Below are 27102 nucleotides of genomic sequence, written 5' to 3' on the forward strand. Positions count from 1 at the left end.
TTTTTTGAGTTGAACTATACCTTAAGTCTTAGTGTTTTGGAGATTTTGCCGATTACTTCTGCACCACTGAACATGTAAGAGAGAATAACTGTTAGCAGAGTTGAGGTAAGTCTTTGTTCAATGCAGTAATTCCAGTTTTTCTCCTTCATGAGGACACAGCTTGAAGCCAATTCATTCCTAATGTGAATTTAATTTCCGCTTCATTGTATTTAACGTTACCTACCAGTGTAGAGGACAGTAGTTTTGGAAAGCGACCATATTCGTCCCGCTGCCTCCGTTTAAGCCCTGAGAAATGTTAAGTACACATTTAAGACAGACATTCACACCGAATGATTCCCTGAATCACATAAACATTTTCTCAATGTGCTAGCCACCTTTTTTTTAAGGTAAGAGTGGGCGCGGCCATTTTTAAATTTTATGGGTTTGGCTTCCGGTCTCATGCGTCCAGCTATTTTTTTTTTTTTTCTGTACACAAAACAATTCGTTTTGCTGCTTGATATTGCAAATTGGTGTGTCTTACCATATTATTTTCATGTATTATATTAATTATGAACACACTGTTGTAATGCAAACAGTTTTACGGTTTACAGGATTATTCTTCTCCTTATTTACAGCCGATTATGAACCGGAAGTCTTTCCTATAAGCTTACTTCCGCGTTGAAGAAAAAGGTGTATATCATATGTTTAAATATTTACAACTTTATGTTTGCATGAAGAATCTGCAAAGTTTTCAGTTTTTTTTTTTATATCTTTGTTGATGCAACTTTTGCTGTTGCTGTGGAGTTGCGTAGTTGCTAAGGTGTTTTGAGTTGTTGCTAGGCTGTTGTTTACGTGTCCGAACTGGTTTTTAGGGTTTCACATGGTACCCACCTTATTTTTCCCTTAAGAGCGGGTGTGGCCATTCGTAAATTTTATGAGGCTGGCTTCCGGTGTTTTGCTGCTTGATATTGCAAATTGGTGTGTCTTACCATATTACTTTAATATATTATATTATAGACTTACTTCCGTGTTGAAGAATAAGGTGGATAGAGAGATCTAAGGATCAAGGCGAAGGAGTTGAAGTTTTATTAATTAATTTTAATGTCAACATCCTGGTTTACAAAAAGCAATAAAGTGCATGAATTAGAGAAAATAGAGACAGTGACAATGACACAGCATATGAACATTAAAATATATTAAAATTAAAATATACATAAAATTTGACGTTACAATGAGAAAGTCTAACAAATTACAAAGCATAATTTGGACTAGCTTTAATGAGTTTGATCTGCAAACAAGTAAACGAAGACAATATAATCATTTAAATAATCACACACTGAATCTTTTTAACCGGTCTGATTGAGGTTGACATTACAACCATAGTGCATTAAAATGATCAACTGTCGACACAGTCTATTTATACACTCCCAAACAAGTCTGTAAGTGTTTCTGTAACAACACATTCTAATCTGTTTGGATTTTATAAATTATACACGTAACAAAGGGTAGAAAACTGTTTTTTTCCTCAGGTGCTATCTGGCACGCCTTCCTGGCAACCGTTGGCAAGGTCACCGTCGACTGGTGTCTGGCATTCTGGGATCTCCCCGATCACGGCTTTGCGTATCACTTTCAGCCAGCGCAGTTTCACTTCCTCCGTGTCGGCAGTGAAGAAGTGGACAGATTTAGACTGGCACAGACGGAAGCTGGTGGGAGGATGATCAACAGACTTTTGGACGTCCTCAACCTGGTAACCCAGGAGCGGAATGGTACACTGGGCTTTGACATCCTGAGAACAAAATCCCAGACAAAACGACTCATTCAAGCATGTTGTTAAGTGACTACTAAGGTGTTCTGAGTGGTTTCTAAAGCATTGCTAAGGTACTCTAAGGGGTTTAGGGTTAGTGTTAGGGTTAGGGTTTATATGGTAGCTAGGATGTTGCTAAGGTGTTCAGAGCAGGTAGCTAGGATGTTGCTAAGGTGTTCAGAGTGGTTTCTAGAGTTTATTTGGTAGCTAAGATGTTGCTAAGGTGTTCAGAGCAGGTAGCTAGGATGTTGCTAAGGTGTTCAGAGTGGTTTCTAGAGTTTATATGGTAGCTAGGATGTTGCTAAGGTGTTCAGAGCAGGTAGCTAGGATGTTGCTAAGGTGTTCAGAGTGGTTTCTAGAGTTTATATGGTAGCTAGGATGTTGCTAAGGTGTTCCCAGGGATTTCTAAGGTTTACATGGTAGCTGGGATGTTGCTAAGATGTTCAGAGGAGGTAGCTAGGATGTTGCTAAGGTGTTCCAAGGGGTTTCTAGGGTTTACATGGTAGCTAGGATGTTGCTAAGGTGTTCCCAGGGATTTTTAAGGTTTACGTGGTAGCTAGAATGTTGCCAAGGAGCTTATAGCAGGTAACCAGGATGTTGCGAAGGTGTTCAGAGGGGTTTCTAGGGTTTATGTGGCAACTAGGATGTTGCTAAGGTGTTCCCAGGGATTTCTATGGTTTACATGGTAGCTAGGATGTTGCTAAGGTGTTCAGAGCAGGTAACTAGGATGTTGCTAAGGTATTCAGAGGGGTTTCTAGGGTTTATGTGGTAACTAGGATGTTGCTAAGGTGTTCCCAGGGATTTCTAAGGTTTACATGGTAGCTAGGATGTTGCTAAGGTGTTCAGAGGAGGTAACTAGGATGCTGTGAAGGTGTTCAGAGGGGTTTCTAGGGTTTATGTGGTAACTAGGATGTTGCTAAGGTGTTCCCAGGGATTTCTAAGGTTTACATGGTAGCTAGGATGTTGCTAAGGTGTTCAGAGGAGGTAACTAGGATGTTGCTAAGGTGTTCCAAGGGGTTTCTAGGGTTTACATGGTAGCTGGGATGTTGCTAAGATGTTCAGAGGAGGTAGCTAGGATGTTGCTAAGGTGTTCCAAGGGGTTTCTAGGGTTTACATGGTAGCTGGGATGTTGCTAAGATGTTCAGAGGAGGTAGCTAGGATGTTGCTAAGGTGTTCCCAGGGATTTCTAAGGTTTACATGGTAGCTGGGATGTTGCTAAGATGTTCAGAGGAGGTAGCTAGGATGTTGCTAAGATGTTCAGAGGAGGTAGCTAGGATGTTGCTAAGGTGTTCCAAGGGGTTTCTAGGGTTTACATGGTAGCTGGGATGTTGCTAAGATGTTCAGAGGAGGTAGCTAGGATGTTGCTAAGGTGTTCCAAGGGGTTTCTAGGGTTTACATGGTAGCTAGGATGTTGCTAAGGTGTTCCCAGGGATTTTTAAGGTTTACGTGGTAGCTACAATGTTGCCAAGGAGTTTATAGCAGGTAACCAGGATGTTGCGAAGGTGTTCAGAGGGGTTTCTAGGGTTTATGTGGCAACTAGGATGTTGCTAAGGTGTTCAGAGTGGTTTCTAGAGTTTATATGGTAGCTAGGATGTTGCTAAGGTGTTCAGAGCAGGTAGCTAGGATGTTGCTAAGGTGTTCAGAGTGGTTTCTAGAGTTTATATGGTAGCTAAGATGTTGCTAAGGTGTTCAAAGCAGGTAGCTAGGATGTTGCTAAGGTGTTCAGAGTGGTTTCTAGAGTTTATATGGTAGCTAGGATGTTGCTAAGGTGTTCAAAACAGGTAGCTAGGATGTTGCTAAGGTGTTCAGAGTGGTTTCTAGAGTTTATATGGTAGCTAAGATGTTGCTAAGGTGTTCAGAGCAGGTAGCTAGGATGTTGCTAAGGTGTTCAGAGTGGTTTCTAGAGTTTATATGGTAGCTAAGATGTTGCTAAGGTGTTCAGAGCAGGTAGCTAGGATGTTGCTAAGGTGTTCAGAGTGGTTTCTAGAGTTTATATGGTAGCTAAGATGTTGCTAAGGTGTTCAGAGCAGGTAGCTAGGATGTTGCTAAGGTGTTCAGAGTGGTTTCTAGAGTTTATATGGTAGCTAGGATGTTGCTAAGGTGTTCCCAGGGATTTCTAAGGTTTACATGGTAGCTGGGATGTTGCTAAGATGTTCAGAGGAGGTAGCTAGGATGTTGCTAAGGTGTTCCAAGGGGTTTCTAGGGTTTACATGGTAGCTAGGATGTTGCTAAGGTGTTCCCAGGGATTTTTAAGGTTTACGTGGTAGCTAGAATGTTGCCAAGGAGCTTATAGCAGGTAACCAGGATGTTGCGAAGGTGTTCAGAGGGGTTTCTAGGGTTTATGTGGCAACTAGGATGTTGCTAAGGTGTTCCCAGGGATTTCTATGGTTTACATTGTAGCTAGGATGTTGCTAAGGTGTTCAGAGCAGGTAACTAGGATGTTGCTAAGGTATTCAGAGGGGTTTCTAGGGTTTATGTGGTAACTAGGATGTTGCTAAGGTGTTCCCAGGGATTTCTAAGGTTTACATGGTAGCTAGGATGTTGCTAAGGTGTTCAGAGGAGGTAACTAGGATGCTGTGAAGGTGTTCAGAGGGGTTTCTAGGGTTTATGTGGTAACTAGGATGTTGCTAAGGTGTTCCCAGGGATTTCTAAGGTTTACATGGTAGCTAGGATGTTGCTAAGGTGTTCAGAGGAGGTAACTAGGATGTTGTGAAGGTGTTCAGAGGGGTTTCTAGGGTTTATGCAGTAACTAGGATGTTGCTAAGGTGTTCCCAGGGATTTCTAGGGGTTATATGGTAGCTAGGATGTTGCTAAGGTGTTCAGAGCGGTTTCTAGGGTTTAAGCGGTAGATAGGATGTTGCTGTTCTGAGTGGTTGCTAGGGTGTCTGGTGGTACCCAAGGCATTGCTAGGCAGTTCTTAAAACTGTTCTGAATGGTTACTATGGAATTGCTAAGTGGTTGGTAAGTTGTACAGAGTGGTTGACATTGAGTTAGAGTTGCTAGGTTTTCTACTGGTTAAAAGGATGTTGCTAAGGTGTTTTAAGGGGTTGCTTCTGTGTTCAAAGTTCTTTCTAAGTTTCAGAGGGAATGCAGATGTTGCTGTGTTGTTCTGAGTGGTTACTAGGATGTTGCTTTAAATTTCAGAGTAGTTTCTAGGCTTTTAGATTGTAGCTAGGTTTTCTGAATGGTTGCTAGGGCATTGCTAAGGTATTCAAAGTGGGTTTTTTTAGCATTTTAGACAGTAGCAAGGACATTGCTAAGTGGTTCTGAAATGCGTGTTCTGAGCAGTCACTAGGGGATTGCTAAGTGGTTGCGAAGGTGTTGAAAGTGGTTGCTGGGGAGTTACCAAGGTGTTCAGAGTAGTTTCTTGGGTTTTAGAGTCTAACCAGGTTGATGGTAGCTAGAATGTTGCTAAGCAGTGTTCAGAGTGGTTGCTAGGGCATTTTTAGGCGCTTACTACATTGCTTGGAATGGTTGCTAGGGTGTTGCTAAGTGATTACTAACATATTCTAAGTGGTTGCTAGGGCACAGCTTTGTCAAGCCAACATAATGTGAAGCAAGTTACACAAAATGTGTTTTTTAGGAGTATTTAGAAGTACTTTTTAGGGTTTCTCATTAGGTTTAACTTGCATCATTAAAGGCTGAGGCTCTAGTAGACTGCGTCTCTCACCTGTGGAGCGCCATACAGGTAAAGAACCAGCGCGTCATGCTGTGGAATCACACACCAGACCCTCTGACACGGTTTAGTTCGGTCTGTACTATACTGCAGGAAGCCACACAAGAAACTGTTTCCTGACACCTGAGCTGCTTCAATCTGGTAAAGGTCAAGGTGAGAAAAAAACATGATTATTTCAAAAACAGTTCATGCAGACAAAAAAAACCCCAAAACATCAATAGGACATACCTCAAGAATTCCTCTTTTCTTCCCACTGACTGGTTCCTCAGCGTCCACTCGTCCAGTCAGAATGAAGTAACAGTCCTTACACACCTTGTTTAATTTGTTGCCATCGTACCTCAGCGGCGCCTTGTAGTCCGAACATTTATAACACACAACCTAACAAACAGTTTCGAGTTATGGCTGACGTATAATAATCAATTTAACTCTGAAGTCAACAGGAAGTCCTCATTTAGATTTCCAGATAAGCATATGCATGCAAACTCACATATCCACATGCCCTGCAGTGATGTCTCCTGCGGGTCAGAGGATTGAAGGGCTCCTTGCATTTCATGCACATGGTAACTTCATTGTCCCGAATCCAGCGCGGGGCTCTCTTCCCCAACTCCTCTTTCTAAAAACGTGAGCAGAGATAAGAGAAGTGTCTCAAATGAAAATTTCCCCCCTGAACCCTGCCACAGTTGCCTTTATGCATGACCAAATTGCTCTTTCTACTTACAGAAACCTCATCCGCCACTTCTTTAGAGGCTGATTTGAATGTTTCGTTCTTCTGCTGAAAGACTGCAATGGTCTCCTGAAATGCCTAGAAAGAAAACGACCCACACTGAAACTTTCAGATGTAAGCTTCTGACTTATTTCTTGCAATTTTAGTTTATGTCTCACAATTCAGACCATGTTTTTCCTAAACATTTACAGTATACACTAGCAGTCAAAAGATTTTTAATGCAGCCTGCATTTGTTTGATCCAAAGTACAGCAAAACATTAAAATTTTAAAATATTTTTACTATTTTAAATATCTGTTTTCTCTTTGAATATATTTTAAAATGTAATTTATTCCTGTGATCAAAGCTAAATTTTCACCATCATAACTCCAGTCTTCAGAATCACACGATCCTTCAGAAATGTGTGTGTGTGTGTGTGTGTGTGTGTGTGTATATATATATATATATATATATATATATATATATATATATATATATATATATATATATAATATATATATATATATATATATATATATATATATATAATATAAATATATATATAAATATATATATATATATATATATATATATAGGTCAAGAAATTATAGAAATGTATACTTTTATACAAGGATGCTTGAAATGGATCAAAAGTGATTTTTAAAGTTACAAAATATTTTATTTCAGATAAATGCTGTTCATTTAAATTCATCAAATAAACCTGAAAAAATAATGTTTTTTTGAGCAACAAATCAGCATATTAGAATGATTTCTGAAGGATCATGTGACACTGAAGACTGGAGTAATGATGCTAAAAATCTGCTTTGATCACAGGAATAAATTACATTTTAAAATACATTCAAATAGAAAGCAGTTATTTTAAATAGTAAAAATATTTTAAAAATATATATATATTATTTTTGTTGTACTTTGGATCAAATAATGCAGGCTTGGTGAGCAGAAGAGACTCCTTTGGTCTTGAACTTTAAAATATAAAATCACAACTGTGAGAAAAAAGTCTAAATTTGAGATATAAACTCATATAAAATTGTGGAATCAAAAGTCAAAGCTTGTTTCTGCCATGTAATAAACACTTTTTAAACTCGTTTGGACGTTTCTTTATAATTCGACTTTTTTCCTCCCTCACAGTTCTAATATAAGCTCAGAAATGTGATATATAAAAAGAAATATGAGATACAAATTTGCCATTCTGAGAAAAAAAGTCAGAATTATGAGATAGAAAGTCATGCATTTCCGCCATGTAATAGCAAAAATAGGTAACTGTGATTTCTTCTCTTACAAGTCGCACATTTCTTGTCTGAATTGAGAGATATAAAGTGGCAATTACCTTTTTATTTTTTTATTCCATGGCAGAAACCAGTTCTCATTCTTATATTCATATAATTCAGATTTTAAGTAGTTTTAAGCAACTGAACAACCCTGATACCTTGATCCAGTCCTCTTTGTCTTGCTCTGAACTGTAAACAACAAAAAGCTAGTCATTATGAGCTCAAACAGACGTGTTGTTCTCTATATTCGCACGCTTTTGCCCTCACCTGGCCTGCAGCTCCAGCGTTCGCTCTTTACCCGACACCTGGAAAGTGTGTGGATAGTCTTCATTGGACGTCTCGAGCACCTTCATGCCCTGAACGCCCACCCGCGTGCGCACAGTGAACCGCTGGCCCACCAGACTGAACTTGGGCACACAGTACAGCAACATGTTGTTGAACTGTGAAAAGAGAAGGACGGCATGGTTTTAACTATGGTTTAACAAAATATCTAAAAATATATATTTTTAAATTACGATACACTTACTTGAGAAGCAAAATGACATAAAATATATCTTGATTTAAGAAAGTTTAGATGAAAAACAAGCCAAAAAGAGAGTAAGAAGCAACTTACCAGGAACAGGTATCTCTCCATGGAAGAGGTGTTTCTGGCGGCCAGCTTTAGGATTTGTCCTTCTTTAATGAGCTCGTTGGACGGGTTAACAATGTCCTCCTCACCTCCCAGCATCTCATAGATCTCCATGAGCTTCTTCAGGTTCTCCTGGGAAACATGCGGAGAACGTTTGCATTTAAAACCAATGAAGACTTTAATGCAGTGCAGCTTCTATGACTGTTTTCATGGTAAACTGAAGAAGCCTGAAAGTTTGAAGCTGTAGTAAAAGTATGAAAGTGGATGTTGCTTACATGATTTAACATGTTGTTAGCATGTTTTAGCATGATTAGCTTGTTGCTTGCATTTTTGTAGGCTGATTACAATGTTGTTAGCATGATTAGCATGTTACTAGCATGATTCTAACATGATTAGCATGTTGCTAGTATGTTTCTAACATGATTAACATATTACTAGCATGTTGTTAACATGATTAGCATGTCATTAACATGTTTCTAACCTGATATAACCTATTACTAGCATGTTGCTAGAATGATTAGCAAGTTACTAACATGTTGATAACATAATTAGCAAGTTAGTAGCATGTTGCTAGAATGTCTCTAACATGGTTAGCTAATTAGTAACATGTTACTAGCATGATTAGCATATTACTAACATGCTGTTAGCATGTTTTTAACCTGATCAGCCTATTACTAACATGATGGTAGCATGATTAGCATGTTATGTTTCTAACATGGTTAGCTAATTAGTAGCATGTCACTAACATGATTAACATATTACTAGCATGTTGTTAGCATGTTTCTAACCTGATTTGCCTATTACTAGCATGTTGCTAGAATGATTAGCAAGTTACTAGCATGTTGTTACCATTATTAGCAAGTTACTAGCATTATTAGCATGTTGATAACATGTTTCTAACCTGCTTAGCCTATTACTAGCATGCTGTTAGCATGATTAGCATTTTGTTATGTTTCTAACATGATTAGTATGTTACTAACATGTTGCTAGAATGATTAACAAGTTACTAATATGTTAATAACATGATTAGCAAGTTAGTAGCATGTTACTAGCATGAAAAGCATATTACTAGCATGTTGTTAGCATGTTTCTAACCTGATTGGCCTATTACTAGCATGTTGCTAGAATGATTAGCAAGTTACTAGCATGTTGATAACATGGTTAACTAGTTAGTGGCATGATACTAGCATGATTAGCATGTTACTACCATTATTAGCATGTTGATAACATGTTTCTAACATGATTAACATGTTAATAGATTGTTGTTAACATGTTAGCATGCTTAACATGTTGTTAGCATGTTTCTGGCATGATTAGCAAAGTTACTAACATTTTGCTATCATGTTTTATACATGATTAACATGTTAATAGATTGTTGGTAACATGTTAACATGATTAACATGTTACTAGCATGTTGCTAGTATGATTAGCAAGTTACTAGCACGTTGCTAACATGATTAGCAAGTTACTAGCAAGTTACAATTTGCTAGCATGTCTGTAACATGGTTAGCTAGTTAGTAGCATGTTACTAGCATGATTAACATATTACATGTTATTAGCATGTTTCTAACCTGATTAACCTAATACTAGCATGTTGCTAGAATGATTAGCAAGTTACTAGCATGCTGATAACATGGTTAGCAAGTTAGTGGCATGATACTAGAATGTCTCTAACATGGTTAGCTAATTAGTAACATGTTGATAACATGTTTCTAACATGATTAACATGTTAATAGATTGTTGTTAACATGTTAGCATGCTTAACATGTTGCTAGCATGTTTCTAGCATGATTAGTAAGTTACTAGCATGTTGCTAATATGATTAGCAAGTTACCAGCATGTTGCTAGCATGATTAACATGTTACTAGCTTGTTGTTAACATGTTTGGCATATTGCTAGCATGTTAACGAGTTGCTAATATGTTTCTAGCATTATTTGCATATTACTAGCATGTTGCTAGTATGATTAGCAAGTTACTAGCATAATTAGTACGCATGTTGCTAATGTGTTTCTAGCATAATTAGTGTGTTATTAGCATGTTGCTAGCATGTTTAACATGTATAAACCAGCTAAAACCAATTGATTTAATAAAAAACAGCTAAAACCAGTCTAGTCTTAGCTGGTTTAAGCTGAAAATAGCTGGTTTAACTTTGGCTGGTCTTTTAGCAGATCTCCCAGCCTGACCAGCTAAAAAGTGGCCAAAACCACTTTAAACCAGCCTGGGAGACTGAAAGCAGCCATTCAGCTTAGGTTGGTTTAAGCTGTTTGTCAGTATGGAGTTGTTAGACTTTGCTATAACAATAAACATCTTCGATGCACCATAGCTCTCTTTGTACAAAAGTTTTCACCCCCTTAATGAAAGGTATTTTTTTGTGGTTTTTATAGTCTGTTTTTGAAAACCGTAAGCCGGATCAGTTAGAAAAGATACAGCAGCTAACTTTAGACCAGTCTGAAGGTCTGACCTGAGTTTGGTGGTTGTAGCTTTAAAGCTGTAGGAGATACTGACTACGTTTTGGTTTAGAAGAAGCAGCAGATTGGTTAGTTGTCTGTCTCAAGCCATAAACGAGCAATTAAAAAGTGCATGAAGTTTGCTTTGGATAAAAACTTTAAAATGGATCTAGGACTGATTCCTAATCTGAAAGTGCTACATTTTTACAAATAATCATAAAAACAAATAGTCATAAAAACTTAAATAGTTGCAATTAAAATACATTTATGACCACGGTTGCATATGAAAATCATAAACGCAGTCAGGAAACAGCCCATCTTGGTCTGACTAATCCGTGCAACTAGCAGGTCAAGTGAAAGTGCGTCTCACCATCTTGCGGATGGCCGTGTTGGAGTGTGTAGCAGCCATTGAGATGATGTTTAGAGACTCTGGAAATGAGAAGGAGAAGTGATATCTCGGCTGACTCATCCGGTTATGGAACTGAAAATATTTGGGAACTAAACAACACTTTCATTTTATCACCAACACTCACGTTCTGTTCCTCACACAAATGCGCAGTAGAAGTTTACTGTGCTTAAAACATAAAAAACGTCAAAAGAAAACCATAAGCAAACGCGTGTATCCCTTACTCTCGGCCTGGCTGCGGTCCGGGTCATCCTCCGGCAGTTTCTTCAGGTAGTCTTTGAGCAGCATCTCGTAGCGAGGAACCCGCTGCACCGGCTCCAGCATGTGATGCTGCAGAGTCAGATTCCCACACACCTCCTGACTCTAAACCAACAACATCATCACAACCTATTAAACACTATTAAAAGCACTAACATTGATTTTTAACTTTTAAAGGTCATGCTACCGCATTGTGGGATACAGTATTCAGTATTATACAGGATTGTGCTTATATATTGTAGACTGCACCTTTTGAGAAATGTTGCATGACACCTTGGATTTTCACAAAGAAAATTTGTTCACATATTCCAAAAGAAAATGTGTGTATAAATTGTAAATTGTTTAATATTATTTGTATATATTTGTAGCTATTTAACTGAAAAATCAGACCAAACTATTTTGTTATTTTTATATATTTGTAACTATTTAAAGGAAACATCTGACCAAATTATTATTATTATTATTTTTTATATATATATATATATATATATTTAGCTATTTAACTGAAAAAAAATCATACCAAATTATTTTGTTATTTTTATATATTTTTTAGCCATTTAACCAGAAAAATCTGACCAAATTATTATGCTTATTATATATATATATATATATATATATATATATATAGATATATATATACACACACCCATTTAACTGAAAAAAAATCATACCAAATTATCTTGTTATTTTTATATATTTTCTAGCCATTTAATTGGAAAAATTAGGCCAGATTATTTTATTTTTGAAATATTTTTTTTAGCTATTTAATTGGAAAAAAAACAGACAAAACTATTTTGTTATTTTTAGTTATTTAACTGGACAATCAGACCAAATTATTTTATTTTTAAAATATATTTTTAGCTATTTAACTAGAAAAAAACACCAATTTATTTTAGATTATATTTATATATTTTTATCTTTTTAAATTGAAAAAACAGACAAAATTAGTTTGTTATTTTTATATATTTTCTAGCCATTTAACCGGAAAAATTAGGCCAAATTATTTTGTTATTTTTATATATATATTTTTTAGCTATTTAACTGGACAATTAGACCAAATAATTTTATTTTTAAAATATATTTTTAGCTGTTTAACTGGAAAATAACACCAATTTATTTTAGATTATTTTTATATATTTTTAGCTATTCAATTGAAAAAAAGAATATTTTGTTTTTTTATATATACACATTTAGCTATTTAACTGAGAAAGTCATAACAAATTATCTTGTTATTTTTATACATTTTCTAACCATTTAACCGGAAAAATTAGGCCAAATTATTTTGTTATTTTTATATATTTTAGCTAATTAACTGGACAATCAGACCAAATTATTATTTTTTTAAAATATATTTTTAGCTATTTAACTGGAAAATAGCACCAATTTATTTTAGATTATTTTTATATATTTTTATCTATTTAATTGAAAACACAGACCAAATTATTTTGTTATTTTTATATATTTTTAGCTATTAAACTGGACAATCAGACCAAACTATTTGATATTATAATTATATATTTGTACCTATTTAACTGAAAAATTAGAACACATTATTTTGTAATTTTTATATATTTTTAATTTCTATTTAACAGAATTATTTGGTTATTTTTTAAAAATATATTTAGCTATTTAACTAAAAAAAATAATACCAAATTATCATTATTAATGTTATTATTATTATTATTATTATATATTTATTTTATTTTTTTGCTATTTATCCAGAAAAAAAAAAAATCAGGCCAAAATGATTTTGTTATTTTTATATATTTTTAGCTATTTAACTGAAAGAGCAGACCAAACAATTTTATTTTTTTATATATATTTATTCTTATTTAACTGTACAATAACACATTTATTTTATATTAGTTTTTATATATTTTTACCTATTTAACTGGACAAACTATTTTGTATTATTATTATATATTTTTAGCAATTTAACTGGAAAATCAGAACAAAGGTAACTTTTTAGAACTTTTTAGGTAAAAGCACACACACACACACACACACACACCTGTACGTCCTGAATGATGGCGCTGAACTGTGCCGATCGCTCCGTCCACTGTTTGAGCAGGTCCATGGCGCTGTCGAAGTTCTTCACGTACTCTGCATACATTCTGAGGAAGGGCGCGAGCTGTGCTAAGATGTCCCCGATGCGGGGCGTGGAGTCCCTGCAGGAGGACGGAGACGTGAGCAGGTGTGAGATCTGAGAAGAAGCGTGAAGATGAATCAGTGCTCACCACTGGCTCATCCGCGTCTCCAGATCCGGCAGGAGGAACTGGCTGTGAAAGGTGTAAATGGATCCCACATTGGAGAAGATGCCCTTCACCACATCCACAGGAAACGTCCCCTTCCCAGCCTCCTCTGTGAGTTTAGCGCAGAACACCTGCAGAAACAAGAGGGTTTTCGCAGCAATGCCATAGAAGAATTACTTTTGGTGCCCCAAAAGACCTTTCGGTGATTAAAAAAAAAAAAAAAAAAAAAATATATATATATATATATATATATTATATATATATTTATATATGTGTGTGTGTGTGTGTGTGTGTGTGTGTGTGTGTGTGTAAATAAATGTTTTAATTAATTAATCTAAAGAACCTTTTTCCATTACAAAGAACCTTTTGCGCAAAATTCAAAATACATTTAAAATAAGTAATTTAATTAATTTTATAATTTTAAAATTAATCATTTAAATAATTACATATTTACATGTTTTAGCAACTTTATAAATTTAAAAGCCACATGTGATCATAATTAAATTTTGAAATTATAAATTTAAAAATCATTTGAAAAAGAATAAGTTAAAAAAAAAAAAACTTAAATACAAATTGTCCAAGTTAATATTAACCACTTAATCATTTAAATAATTTAACAATTTTAAAAATAGTAATTTAGTTAATGTAATATTTATGTAATATAAAGGTTTTACTGATCATTATTTAATTTTTAAATCATAATCATACATTTAAAATTAATTTAAAATGAATAACTTAAGCAAATATTTATTAATAATTTTTAAAATGCTAATTTTAAATTTAATAATTTAGTCAATTTATTAATGAAAAAAAAAATTAAATAATTAAATAAATTTTAATACCTTTAAAAAGGTTCCATGGATATTAAACGTTCGTCATGGAACCATAGCTGATTTTTTTTTAAATTAATAATTTATTTATTAATTTAGTTTTTTTTTTAAATATATTATTTTTAATATTTGTAAAATAATTTATAAAAATTTAATAATTTACTTATTTTTTTAATTATACATTTTTACAAGATATATATTATTTTTAATAACTGTAAAATGAATAATGCAAGTCATTTAATACTTAAAAAATGAATAATTAAATAATTTTAAATATTTGTTTTAATAGCTGCAACATTATTAATGTGAGAACATTATCAAAAGTGTGAATAATGTGAATAATAATTTTTAACATTTTAAAATGGTTTCATGGATGTTCAAGGCTCTTTATGGAACCATGAATGCCAATAAAGACCCGTGTAAAAGGGGAGACAGATTTTAAGGAGCTGAACGTGAGTGAATTTCGTGGACTGACCTGGTCCAGCAAATGCAGCCGGGTCACATACGCCCTCTCCGTCTGCAGGAGCTCGTTGGCGATCTTGTAGAGTTTGAGTTCTTTGATCTGCTCCTGTTGACAACAGCGTGTTATTTCCTCTCCCTTATTAAATCTGAAAGCATGACACATCTCTGTGGTAATGTACCTTAGCTAATGTCTGATGCTGGAAAGCCACTGACATTCAGAGTAAAACTACACTGAGTGGAAAAACAACAGGGTCATGTGGTCGGGTAGATGGGGCCACTTCTGATAAAAATATCTGATTGACTGTTGTGCAGCTTAATTCTCACATTAGCAAGTGCAATAACATTTTAGGTAGCATTTAACAAGTTTATTACACTTCTCAAAGAACATGACATGTTAAACTTGATGTCACGATGCCGTTTTGTGGGTCCCAACATAATGTTTCCAGTCAAAAGACTCCACATCCCAAATCACTTTGATATTTTGGTTTCTAGATACAGCTTGCATCTCTTTTTCAAGGGACTGTACAGTTCACGTTACATTTACGTTTATTAATTTAGCAGAAACTTTTATTTAAAGCCTTAACAAACAATTATTTTAAATCATTTCACATTTTCAATGATTATAATAATTTATTAATTTGGAATATTTCTTAAATTATAATTTCAATCATTTTATTTCAGTAAAAAAATTAAACGTATAATTTTATGTAATATGTTTAATAATTAATACAATGCAAATTGGTATTAAAATAATGATAATAATAATAATAACAACAGCATTTGATGGCTTACGATTCATGCCTGTACCATTTGTTGTTAATAAAAAATAAATCATTTAAATAATGCAGTTAATACAAATAATAAATGAAATAATAATTTAAATAAAGCATTAATTAAAATATTTTACAATAATTAAGGCAAATACATGTTATATTACTAAAAAAATAATAATAAGTAAATTTTCACACATTTTATAATCTTTTATCATACAGATAACATATTTAATACTTTAAATAATTTAGTAATCTATATCTAACAGGTAGATGTTTAATAATTAAAACAATTTATGAATTTTAAACTGAATATAATTTTATATTTTAATCTGAATATAATAATATAATTTTAAAATGAATTATTTGAATAATTGTAAGTCATTTGATAAAATTAAAATCAACAATTTAAATAATATAATTAAAAATAATTTAAAAAATGAAAAAAAGTAAAATATATACATTTTTAAAAATCAGCATTTAAATATTTTTTCAATCAAAAGGTAATAATAACTGTAATAAGTTTTAAAGTAATTATTTAAATAATGTATTAGTATCGCTAAATAACACCTTTTGCAATTATTAAGAAAAATGCAATTTGTATAATTAAAAAAATACGTATTTTTTTAAATCAGCATGTAAATATTTTTTAAATAAAAAATTTAAATTTTAATAACTATAATAATTTTTAAAGTAATTATTTAAATAATGTATTGATATCGTTAAATAACACCTTTTGCAATTAAGAAAAATGCAATTTGTATAATTAAAAAAATATATATATATTTTTTTAAATCAGCATTTGAATATTTTTTTATAAAAAATAATAATTTAATAATTTTTAAAGTAAATATTTAAATAATGTATTGATATTGCAAAATAACACCTTATATATATATATATATATATATATATATATAAGATAATACATTTTCACCCATATTATCTTGAAAATTGCTGATTGCTTATAATTCATGCTCGTACCATAAGATGTTAATAAACAGGGTTCGGCCTTTAATCAAATAACTAACACAAAGTATAAATACTAGTAATAGTGCTGCGGGTGACGTCTCACTTGTTTGTCTTCATCTTTGTCCATGTTCTGCTTCTCTTCATTTAGGACGTTCTCCTGAGTCTCGTCTTCGTGGTCCTGTGCAGCACTTTCACACCTGCTGCTTTCTGAAGAAGCCTGGAGATTTTCAGCGTCCGTCTCTTGCTCTTCAAAGCCAGCGTGACCTTTGACCTCTTCTGACCACCAGCCCGACCAGACGTGCCAGGCGGAGTCCCGCAAGGACGTCTGAAAGTCGTCAGACCGTTTAGGGCTCAGGGGGGCTTCGGCGAGACGCTCAGGTGGAGAGCGGTCTGATGAAGCTTTGTTGACGCTGGAAGAGAAAGTATTAGATGACAAATACCGTGTCTAGAGCGACACTTCAACAGGAAGTGAAAGTCTCAAAAGGCGGAGCAGAAGGTTACAGAGAGAAATGAGGGGGTGAATTTCCCTTCACCGTCCTATTTATGAAGTGTGAACGTACAGTAGCGGTCCACAGCTGAATTTAAACTACGTTTCTCATCATCTTAAACACCAGAGAATATGCTGCTGGATTTGACATTGAGTACATTTCACAAACATTTACAAAGAAATGGCAACTAACATTAAATTAAACATAAAATTCTGAAGTAGAAAGACTGTAATAGTATTTTGTTGTAAAAAGCACTCCAATAATCCGTTTTATTTAACTTAACTTAAAAAGTAAAAAACAAATTATTATAACTTGTATTATTATTTATTTATTTATTTATTAATAAATAATATATTTATTATTATTTATTAATAAATTAATATTTATTAATACATGTACATATTAATTATTATAACAATTATTTATGTATTTATTTATTTATCGTGATTACCTATACATGATAATATTGCAATAATTTAAATAATTAATTTAAATTCTTTCTTAATTTAATTATTTTTTATTTGAATTAAATGGTAATTATTTTTATTTTTTGTTAATTTTATTGTTAAAAAAATTGTTTTTTCAGTACAATACACAGAATTACTAAACAAATGTAAATAAATACGTTTTTTTTTATATATATTTTTATAAATATAAATATTGTTTGCGTGACCATTTATTTATTTATTTATTGTTGTGATTACCTATACATGATAACACTGCAATAATTTTCAAATAATTAATTTAAATTCTTTCTTAATTTAATTATTTTTAATTAAATGGTAATTATTTTTATTTTTGTTATTTTTTTTTTTTAAACAACTGTGGTTTTTCAGTGCAATACAATAGAATTACTCAAAAAAGAAATAAGTATAAATAAATAAATATTTTTATAAATATAAATATAAATATAAATATAAATATTGTTTGCATGACCATTCATTTGATTTAATAATTTTTATTTAAATTAAATGTTAATTACTTTTTTTTTTAATAATTTTATTTATTTTTTAAAGTGTGTTTTTTCAATACAATACATACAAGTAATTACTCCAAAAATAAAGTAAAATAAATAAAAAGTACATTTTCATCCATTTTATTGTCTTAAAAGAGTAAACTGCGGATCTGACTGCTTACCGCTCACATAGGACATGTGGCAAGTTTACAAATTTGTAATAATTTTAAAATAAATAATAATTGTAAAATCGATCATTTAAGTAATATAATAAAATACATAATACTTTATAATTGTTAATAAATTTACGTAATTGTAATATTTTTATTGATTTATTTTTTTAACTAAATGTTAATTATTTATTAATTTTTGTTAATTAAATTTTTTAATGGTGGTTTTTAAATACCCATATATAAGAAATTACTTGAAAAAATAAATAAATACAGAAGATTAAGATTGGTAATGCATACCTAATACATACATGCATACTGATGACTTCACTGTTGTTTATTGTGTATTGTGTAACTGTCTAATATTGTAAATCCGCACACACCTTCTGTCGGTGTTTCTGTGGCATTTTGAGATCACCGTTGTTCTTCCTCGGGTTGTATTTGTCATCATCTGCTCCTCGTCCATGATGTTTCCAGCCGGAATCTTCACTGGACACTGGAATTTAGGTTTCGGAAGAACTATAGTGGAAAATAAAGACACAAAAGATGCTTCATAATGTTTTATTGGTGATCATCTGTGAGTAGGAAGTATGTTTTCTTCTCAATACAAACAGCAGGGGGCAGTGTAGTGCAGTAACTCAAAGTATTTTAAAATCAATAATTTTATTATTTTACAATTTTTAAAAAGATTTTTTTAAATAATGTGTTATTATTATTTTCAATGATACTTTTTTTAAACAGTAATCAAACCCACATATTTAAATGTGATCATTTTTAAAATTATAAATTTAATCATTTTAATAAAATATAATATAAGAAATAAATAAATCATTTTCCTTCATTTTATTGACTTATTTTGAATAATGTTTAATAATTTAAATAATGTACTCGTTTTTAATTATTTTAAAATTAATAATAATTGTAAAGTCAATAATTAAAATGTTAACAATAATGTTTAATTTTTAACTATTTTAATAATTTAATCATTTTCATATTTTCCCTTCTTTATATCTATCTTTTTCTCATTTTACTGTACATCGTTTGTTAAATATGGTGTGAAACCTACATAAACCTACATAAAACTTTTTATGGTGTTTTTTCAGTACAATACATAGAATTACTCAAAAAAACCTTTTTTTTTAAAAAAAAAAAAAACCTTTAATAATTTAAATAATTTGCTAATTTTTAAATTTTTAAAAAAATAAATAACACTTCTAAAATCAATCATTTGTTTTTTTTTAATAATTTTAAATTTAACCATTTAAATAATTACATAATTTTCATATTTTCCCTTCTTTATATCTATCTTTTTCTCATTTTACTGTAGATTGTTTGTTAAATATGGTGTGAAACCTACATAAAACCTCGTATACATACATTTTAATAAACTATTAGACATTTCATTGGATTTTTACATTTATTTATTGTTGTGATTCTTTCTTAATTCATTTTATTTTAATTAAATGGTAATTATTTTTTTTAATTGGTATTTTTTCAGTACAATACATAGAATTAAAAAAATAAAATGTTTAGATGTTTAATAATTTAAATAATTTGCTCATTTGTAATCATTTTAAAATAAATAATTCTAAAATCAATCATTTAATTTTTTAAAATAATTTTAAATTTAATAATTTAAACTATTTTAATATTTTCCCTTCTTTCTATATTTTTCTCATTTTAGTTCTTTTGTTAAATATGGTGTGAAATCTACATAAAACCTTGTATACGTACATTTTAATAAACGTTTAGACATTTCATTTGATTTTTACATTTATTTATTTATTGTTGTGATTAGCTATACATGATAATACTGAAATAATTTTTAAATATTTATTTTAAAAAAATATTTTAATTAAATTGTAATTATTTGTATTATTTACATTTATTTATTGTTTGTGATTCTTAATGAATTTTTTTAGACTTTTACACATTTTAATTGATTCTTACATTTGTAAGTTTTAAAAACATGAATCTTTCATGCTGTCTGTCAATAAAAATGATTGTATTTAGACATGATTAAATGTTGAAAGTGTTCTTTAAAACAGTTTTAAATGTAAAGCATGTCACACCACTGTCATCCGGTGCCATTTCACTTATAACTACAGACATACTAGTATTTTTTTATTTTTTTTAACAGGAGGTTGAGTTTGTGGGTAAAGCCCACGGCACTGAGCTCATGTTAAACAACCTACATTATCTCAAACATCACTTCCTGTGCTCCTACAGCTGCTTTACAGTCAAACCAAACCACACTACTTTAGATTTTGTTCAGAAAACCTCCAAGACCTTTGAATTTGAAGACTTATACACTGTAATGAGAAAACGCCCGCTATTATACCCAGGTGTTCGGAGTGGTTTTAAATATGCGGTTTGTAGGTTGTTTGTAACTGGTTAAAGTGAAGAAAGTCTCACTCCTGCCTACAGTAAAGTGTGTTTTGGATGCTGACGTACCCGGCGGAGGAGGCATTGGGGAGATGGTGTAAACCGCTGACCTTCTCAACACTGAGCTCCTGTTATTCAGTAAACTGTCGTCCGTAACATCACCTGTCCACAAACACAGAAAGAACAGAAGTTCACACAACACACACTTCTGCAAAGCCAAACCAGTTAAGTTGATCGAGTGATTCAGGATGTTTTTAAGCACAGTCTGTTAGGTTTCATTTTATGTAATGAGATGTGTGGAGTACGGTTTAAAATTTTGAAATTATTTTAAAAATGTAACATTTCGAATTTTGAACTAAAAGCGACATCTGAAGGATGCATTTAGTGAAAATCGCTGCTTCCTCTATTGTGAACTTGAACACACATCCTCTTCAACAACACTGTGCGGTTACAGATTTATAAAAACACACTGCTGCAGATTTTTTTTTTTCTCAAAAAAAAAAAATCATGATTACTACGAGTAATGATTGTTTTGATTTTCTTTATTGTGTCATAAAATGTTGTTTTACATTTTCAAATAAAAGAAATACATATAGTCTGTAAAATATGCTAGTAACTTGTCATATCTAGATATGTCATATCTAGTATAAATATGTTTTAGTTATCATTTATATTTTAAATGAGCTTTTATTTAAAAAAAAAAAACATTTTAAATTTAAATGTAATTATTAAGTTTTATATTAAGTATTTAAGTATTAAGTTTAAATTGTATTGTAAAAATATAAATATTCTAAAAATAATAAATAAAAATAAACATTAATTATTTTAATAAACAAATAAAAAATAAGACATAAAAACAATAAATATAAAATATTATACAAATATTTTTTTACTTAAATATTAATATAATTATATTTTAAATAAACAAATATATGTATATACATCGAAAACAAATATTAATTTTATATATAAGCATTTGTAGGTGAAATTAATTAACTGAAAAGCATAAACAAAAAAAAATAAAATAAAATAAGATATAAACACTATAAAATAAAATGTGAAATATAAACCTAACCCTATAAAAAAAATAAAATTTAGATTAGAATTAGATTAGATTTTAGAATTAGATTTTAAATAAATAAATAACCAAATACGTTTTTGAAAGCTTCTATAAATATAAAATATAATCATAACCCTATGTATAAAAATAAATAATTATATTTTAAATAAAAATAAATCAACAAACAAACCTTATCCCTAAAATGAAAGCATGTATGTATGTATATATATATATTATTTTTTGTTTTATATATATATATATATATATATTTTTTTTTTATATTATTTATTTATTTATGTTAATTCGTTACAAAAACTTTTTTTCATTAACATTAAAAATGCTGAAATAAAAAGCGGAATTAAATAACTATTTCGCTTTAAGTTATATTTCAGGTTAAGTAAAATTTTGATATCTAATATGTACATTTCATTTTATTTTAATGACTAAAAACTATTATTAAAGTTTTAATTAAATTTTACATGTTTTTTGTCCTTTTTAGTTGTTTTTGGGGATTTTTTTATATTTATATTTAGCTTTATTTCAGTTTATTAAATTGAAATGTTCATATAATATTTGTAATTTATTTTAATTAGTTTTAGTTAACAATAACAACACTGCAATAAACAACAGAATTCACATATAGTGTGACAACATGCCCCTCTCTAAGACCAGTGTGCATTAAATCAACTTTATTGTCTTTCCTGGAAAATAATTTAAGAAAATGTTTTGTTGTTGTTGTTGTTGTTGTCAAGACTTTGATAACTTCTCCAAGTCGTCCCTTTTTCTGAAAAGATGCTATCTAAGGTCTTACTATTTTATCATTAGCGGTGTATTCCAATTGACACTTAGTAAATAAAAAGCAAAGCATGCAGAAACAAAGAAGGCACATTTGACTGTGGTTGACAATCCCTTAAGAAATAAGCTAGTGAGCCTGAGCTTCCTCAGTCTATTTTCTCAGTTCCTCACAAACTGAATCCATGACAAAGAATCACTCACTGTGACGCTTTTAATGACAGACCCTCATAAGGAGAAGTGCTGCGTCCACAAGCTCTCAGTGTCATGAGAAACTAAGAAAGCACATGACTAGCGCTTACAAATACAAAACAAATAAAAATATCAAATTACATAGGTTTTTGCTTTTCGGAGATGAGCAAACATAGGAAATGAATATAATTTTCATGACTAAGATTTTTAAATCACACACCAAATGACATTTTTACAAGCATAAAAAAAAAAAATAAAATAAAAAAAAAAAATAAGAAATTACTAAAATTACTAAAATTAAATATTAATAATTTTAAATAAATGAATAAATAAAATAAATAAAAAATAAGACATAATCTATAAATATAAAATAATATAAAAATGATAAATATTATACAAAATATTTTTAAAAATATAAAAAATAAATATTAATTATTTTTAATAAAATAATAAATAAAATAAATAAAAATAAGACATAAAAAAAAATCAATAAATATAAACTATAAAAAATATAAATATTATAAAAATATAAAAATTAAATAATTCTTTTAAATAAATGAATAAATAGATAAATAAAAAATAAGATTAAAAAAATTCAGTTAAATTACAATAGAAATATTAACTGTATTTTAAATAAGTAAATGAATATTCTACAAATGTAAAATGTAACCATAACCCTATAGAATAATAAATATATATGCATATATATCTATATGAAGAGTTCAGATGCAAAAGCCTCTAAATCCATCTGACGTATTTCTTTAAAATGAGCATTTCTTTCCGGCTACTACGTCAAGGTTTCTATGTAAGTACTTGTACCTCTGATTGGGCTGAGGCTGGAATTTAGCGATTCTGAAGTAAAAAGCATTTGCAGATGAAATTCTTGAACTGAAAAGCATAAACATGACAAATGACAAACATATAAACAACTGCACGCAAACTGACCTGATCTCCGGTCAAACACTGCTCTCCTAAATCATGTAAACTGACAGTGCACATGACGCCTCCAACCACTGCATTCCCTGCTCTATCTGCTCACTGCATTTCCCTTTTTTCTGCATGAATGCTTGTTTGTGACATTTATTGTGCAAGAAACTGCTGTCATTTGGAGTCTCTCAATAGTCATTTTGATCAGCTTTACTAACTGAACTATAATTTATAACTACATCTATCACTGCACTATATAGACTTTGATTTTTCAAGCATTTGTTGTTATGAAATAAGATTTCCGGAGATGATAAAGTGTGAAGCAGACGGGTTAGTTCCTCATATTGACATGTCATTTGAGATTCTGCTGTATTTGAACTACCCGTTCAATTATCTTCAGAAATCACGTGTTGTTTTATGGGATAATGTGTCAAATAATAAAACTGCTGTCAGGACTACAAGAGCTGTTGTTTTGCTTGTAGAGGAGTCCAATATAACTGTATACAAGTGTGTTTATACTGGCCTCTGCTGGTAGAAAACCGTACTGATATTATCAAGAAGCAGACACCAAATAAACTAATGTAGGCCCATCTTGCTTTTAGCAGCAAAATTTAGACAAACTGTCACAACATTCTCTAAATTAGCTAATCCAGACAGAAATAACGTAAACATTAAATCCCTGATGAATCTGCAGACTGAAAGCTAGAAAATACTCCTACATCAAATGAATTTACATGCATTTTGTAGTCCTTTTTTATATTAAAAGTCCTGGACTACAAACAAATAAATAAAATGTAAAGTAAATAAATAAACAAACAAACAGTATCACTGTGATACTGTTAGCCTATAGTTCTTATTAAAACATTTTTTTTTTTTTTCATTTTTATCAATTTGTCTATTTTTAAAAATATTTCAATATACATTTTTATTTCAGTTTTAGTTATTTTAGTGCATCAAGTTTTTTTTTTTTAACTTTATATGTTATTTATTTATAAATATTTATATATAATATATATTTATAATTTAAATTTTATTGCTGGTAACAAAAATGTGTTTTTGCTGATGGGAAATTAAAAAAAAAAAAAAAAAAAAAAAATTAACAACAACAGGAAGATGACATTTAATCACAATGATTTCTGATTCGTCTTCATTTGATGAATTTGCAGATTTTGCACTGAAAGCTAGAAAAAAATATTCCGACATTTTTCATCCAATGAACTTTACTTTCATTACTTTTATTTTATTTCTGTTATTACTGGATCACCGCGTTTACATACGGTAAGTAAATAAATACATAAATGAATACACAGACAGATTAAATGTGTGTACAACATTACATCAGTGCTATTTTAGTTGAATTGAGATACAACTAAGGTTTTTATTTATAGATTTAATTAGTTTTTATTATTTTTTATATTTTTATTTTAAGCTGTTAAATTTTTGTTTGTTTTAGAATTTTTTGTGTTTTTGTATTTTTTTAATTTTTATATATATATTTTTTATTTTATTTTATTTTATTTATTGTCTATACAGTTTTTTTTCTTTCTTTCTTTTTCAGTTTTGGCTATTTTAGTACAAGCTAAAGGAAAACGATAAACGTTTCCTTGGCAATTCGCTCAAATAAAGTAAGCTTATTTTTAATATACTTTCATATTCTTTCATATTAAGAAAAGCTCATGTTCAATGAAGATATTTTGCAAATTTCCTACTATAAATATATCAAAAATTCAATCATTTATTGATTAATAATATGCATTACTAAGAACTTCATTTGGACGACTTTAAAGGTGATTTTCTCAATATTTAGATATATTTATTTTTTTTGCACCCTCAGATTTTCCAACTATTTTCAAATAGCTCTATCGCAGACAAATGTTGTCCTAACAAACCATACATCAATGGAAAGCTTATTTATTCATCTTTCAGATAATGTATAAATCTCAGTTTTAAAAAATAGCCCTGGTTTTGTGGGCCAGGGTCTCGTAACATAATAGATATTTTTAAAAAGGCTAAACATGTTCATAAAAATGGCAGATAAACAGATTTGCTGATGGAAAACCTAAAGCAAAACCAGGAAACTGACATTTAATCACGCTGATTTCTGACTCGTCTTCATAGACAATACTCACACTCACACGAACTCACAGTGAAGGAAATGCCAAACCACAGGCCTTGTGAACCCACAATAACCCCATACATGTGATACAAAGAACGACAGTAAAGATGTCTCACCAGGAACTGACCCCCGTCTGACCTTCTTCTTCTCTCCACTGGATCCAGATCTTCTCCTGAAGGCGGTTCGTCTGAACTCCTCCAGATCATAGGCGCTCCTTACGCTCCTCCTCAACTTCTCAAACATCTCAGCAGATCCTCAAGATTCAGACGCGTAACGTTAATTATCACTCTTGCGTTGAGTTGTTTAACGTCTGGTGTTGTGTTTGCACGACTCCACCCTTCAAATATCTGAAGGAAAGTAGCGGCTAAAGACTGCCCGTATGCAAAATTACCTTTTGTTTACCTTTTTCTTTCCGTAAGAGCGGGCGCGGCCATTTGTAAATTTTACGGATCTGGCTTCCGGTCTCATCCGCGCGCTCATTTTGCTGCTTGATATTACAAACCGTATCATTTGAATGTAATATCTTAATTATGAGCACACCGGTTTGTAGTACAAACAGTTTCACTGTCTACTGCGCATTGTTATTCTTTTCGTTATGAACCGGAAGTTTCACCATAGGCTTACTTCCGCCTTAAAGAGAAAAGGTGGATAGATTAATTAAATTACCATTTACTATATTTACCATAATTACTGAACAGGCGGCCAGAAACAACTAAATGTTTCATTAAAAAAAAAAAACTACATGGACAGGTACGTTACATACAGGGTTGCCAGATTTTCACAGTTAACACGCCCAGCTGGTACTCAAAACTAGCCCAATCATGTTAGGAGGGGGGGATAAACCAGGGACGTTTCCAGGATTTTAAAACATCCGGGGCTACTGCCAAAACATCAGGGGCTAGTGGTAGTTGGTGGGAGCTCACATCATGCTCACATAAGATTTTGTTAGACACAAGTGGTTGAACCTGGATCCTTCTAGGTGGGTCCGGGGACATTAAACCGGGGGTTACAGACCTTGTCACACTATTAACAATAGTAAATAGTAATTACTGCAAATAGCAAACATATCAAAGTATTATAACAGAATTATAACATTACAAAAATATTTTAGACAAATAAAATAATACATTTGAAAATGTATTATAACTTTAACAAATAATTAGTTGCATGCAAAAATAGGGCCCTAAACAAAAATTTTTGTTTTTTTCAAATTCTGTTTTCTGTTTTCATTTTTCTGGTCTTCTTTTTAATGATTAAATTTAATTTTATTAATCAAAATGTAATTAATCATGTGTAATTAATTAAAACCATGAATCTTATACAATTTACCATCAATTTATCAAAAGTTAAGAAAATTACATGTTTAGGACCCTGTGAAATGTTTTATTTTTTCTGACTTTACGTTTTATTGTTACCAAATATGTTTCAGCATGTCTGTTTAATTGAATGCATGAAAAACAGCTTTTATTTATTTTTACAATAGCCTTATGGAATTCTGTATTGTGTATTTTTCTGGTTATCAGATGAAGGTATAAAATATA

General features: G+C 30.9%; 1 protein-coding gene and 1 long non-coding RNA gene across 18 annotated transcripts; one reads left to right on the forward strand and one right to left on the reverse strand.

Moving 5' to 3' along the window:
- Positions 1-1069: 1069 nt before the first annotated feature.
- fgd4b (FYVE, RhoGEF and PH domain containing 4b) lies at positions 1070-26021 on the reverse strand. Of its 5 annotated transcripts, none has more exons than XM_051108474.1 (18): positions 25964-26021; positions 25678-25815; positions 20544-20636; positions 18473-18608; positions 16580-16886; positions 14748-14840; positions 13428-13573; positions 13202-13358; positions 11157-11295; positions 10897-10955; positions 8064-8210; positions 7718-7890; positions 7609-7639; positions 6178-6261; positions 5947-6072; positions 5688-5837; positions 5454-5597; positions 1070-1765 (listed from the first exon to the last, which is right to left on the reverse strand). In XM_051108474.1, exons 2-18 carry the CDS (start codon positions 25802-25804, stop codon positions 1505-1507), a joined length of 2373 nt encoding a protein of 790 aa, XP_050964431.1. In that variant the 5' UTR covers positions 25805-25815; positions 25964-26021; the 3' UTR covers positions 1070-1504. The 5 variants fall into 5 exon arrangements, with proteins under 5 accessions (XP_050964431.1, XP_050964429.1, XP_050964433.1 ...); XM_051108472.1 differs by having other exon boundaries at positions 25953-25968; XM_051108476.1 differs by lacking the exons at positions 25678-25815; positions 25964-26021 and adding an exon at positions 25581-25661.
- LOC127164507 (uncharacterized) lies at positions 1929-4499 on the forward strand. 13 transcript variants are annotated; one of them, XR_007827665.1, is made up of 3 exons: positions 1929-3614; positions 3648-4170; positions 4304-4499. It is a non-coding gene; the product is annotated as an uncharacterized LOC127164507 (long non-coding RNA). The 13 variants fall into 13 exon arrangements; XR_007827670.1 differs by having other exon boundaries at positions 3731-4170; XR_007827664.1 differs by having other exon boundaries at positions 1929-3531; positions 3565-4170.
- Positions 26022-27102: the final 1081 nt, after the last annotated feature.

The sequence above is a fragment of the Labeo rohita genome, chromosome 4 (genome assembly GCF_022985175.1).
Source record: "Labeo rohita strain BAU-BD-2019 chromosome 4, IGBB_LRoh.1.0, whole genome shotgun sequence".
Taxonomy (NCBI): Eukaryota; Metazoa; Chordata; class Actinopteri; order Cypriniformes; family Cyprinidae; genus Labeo; species Labeo rohita.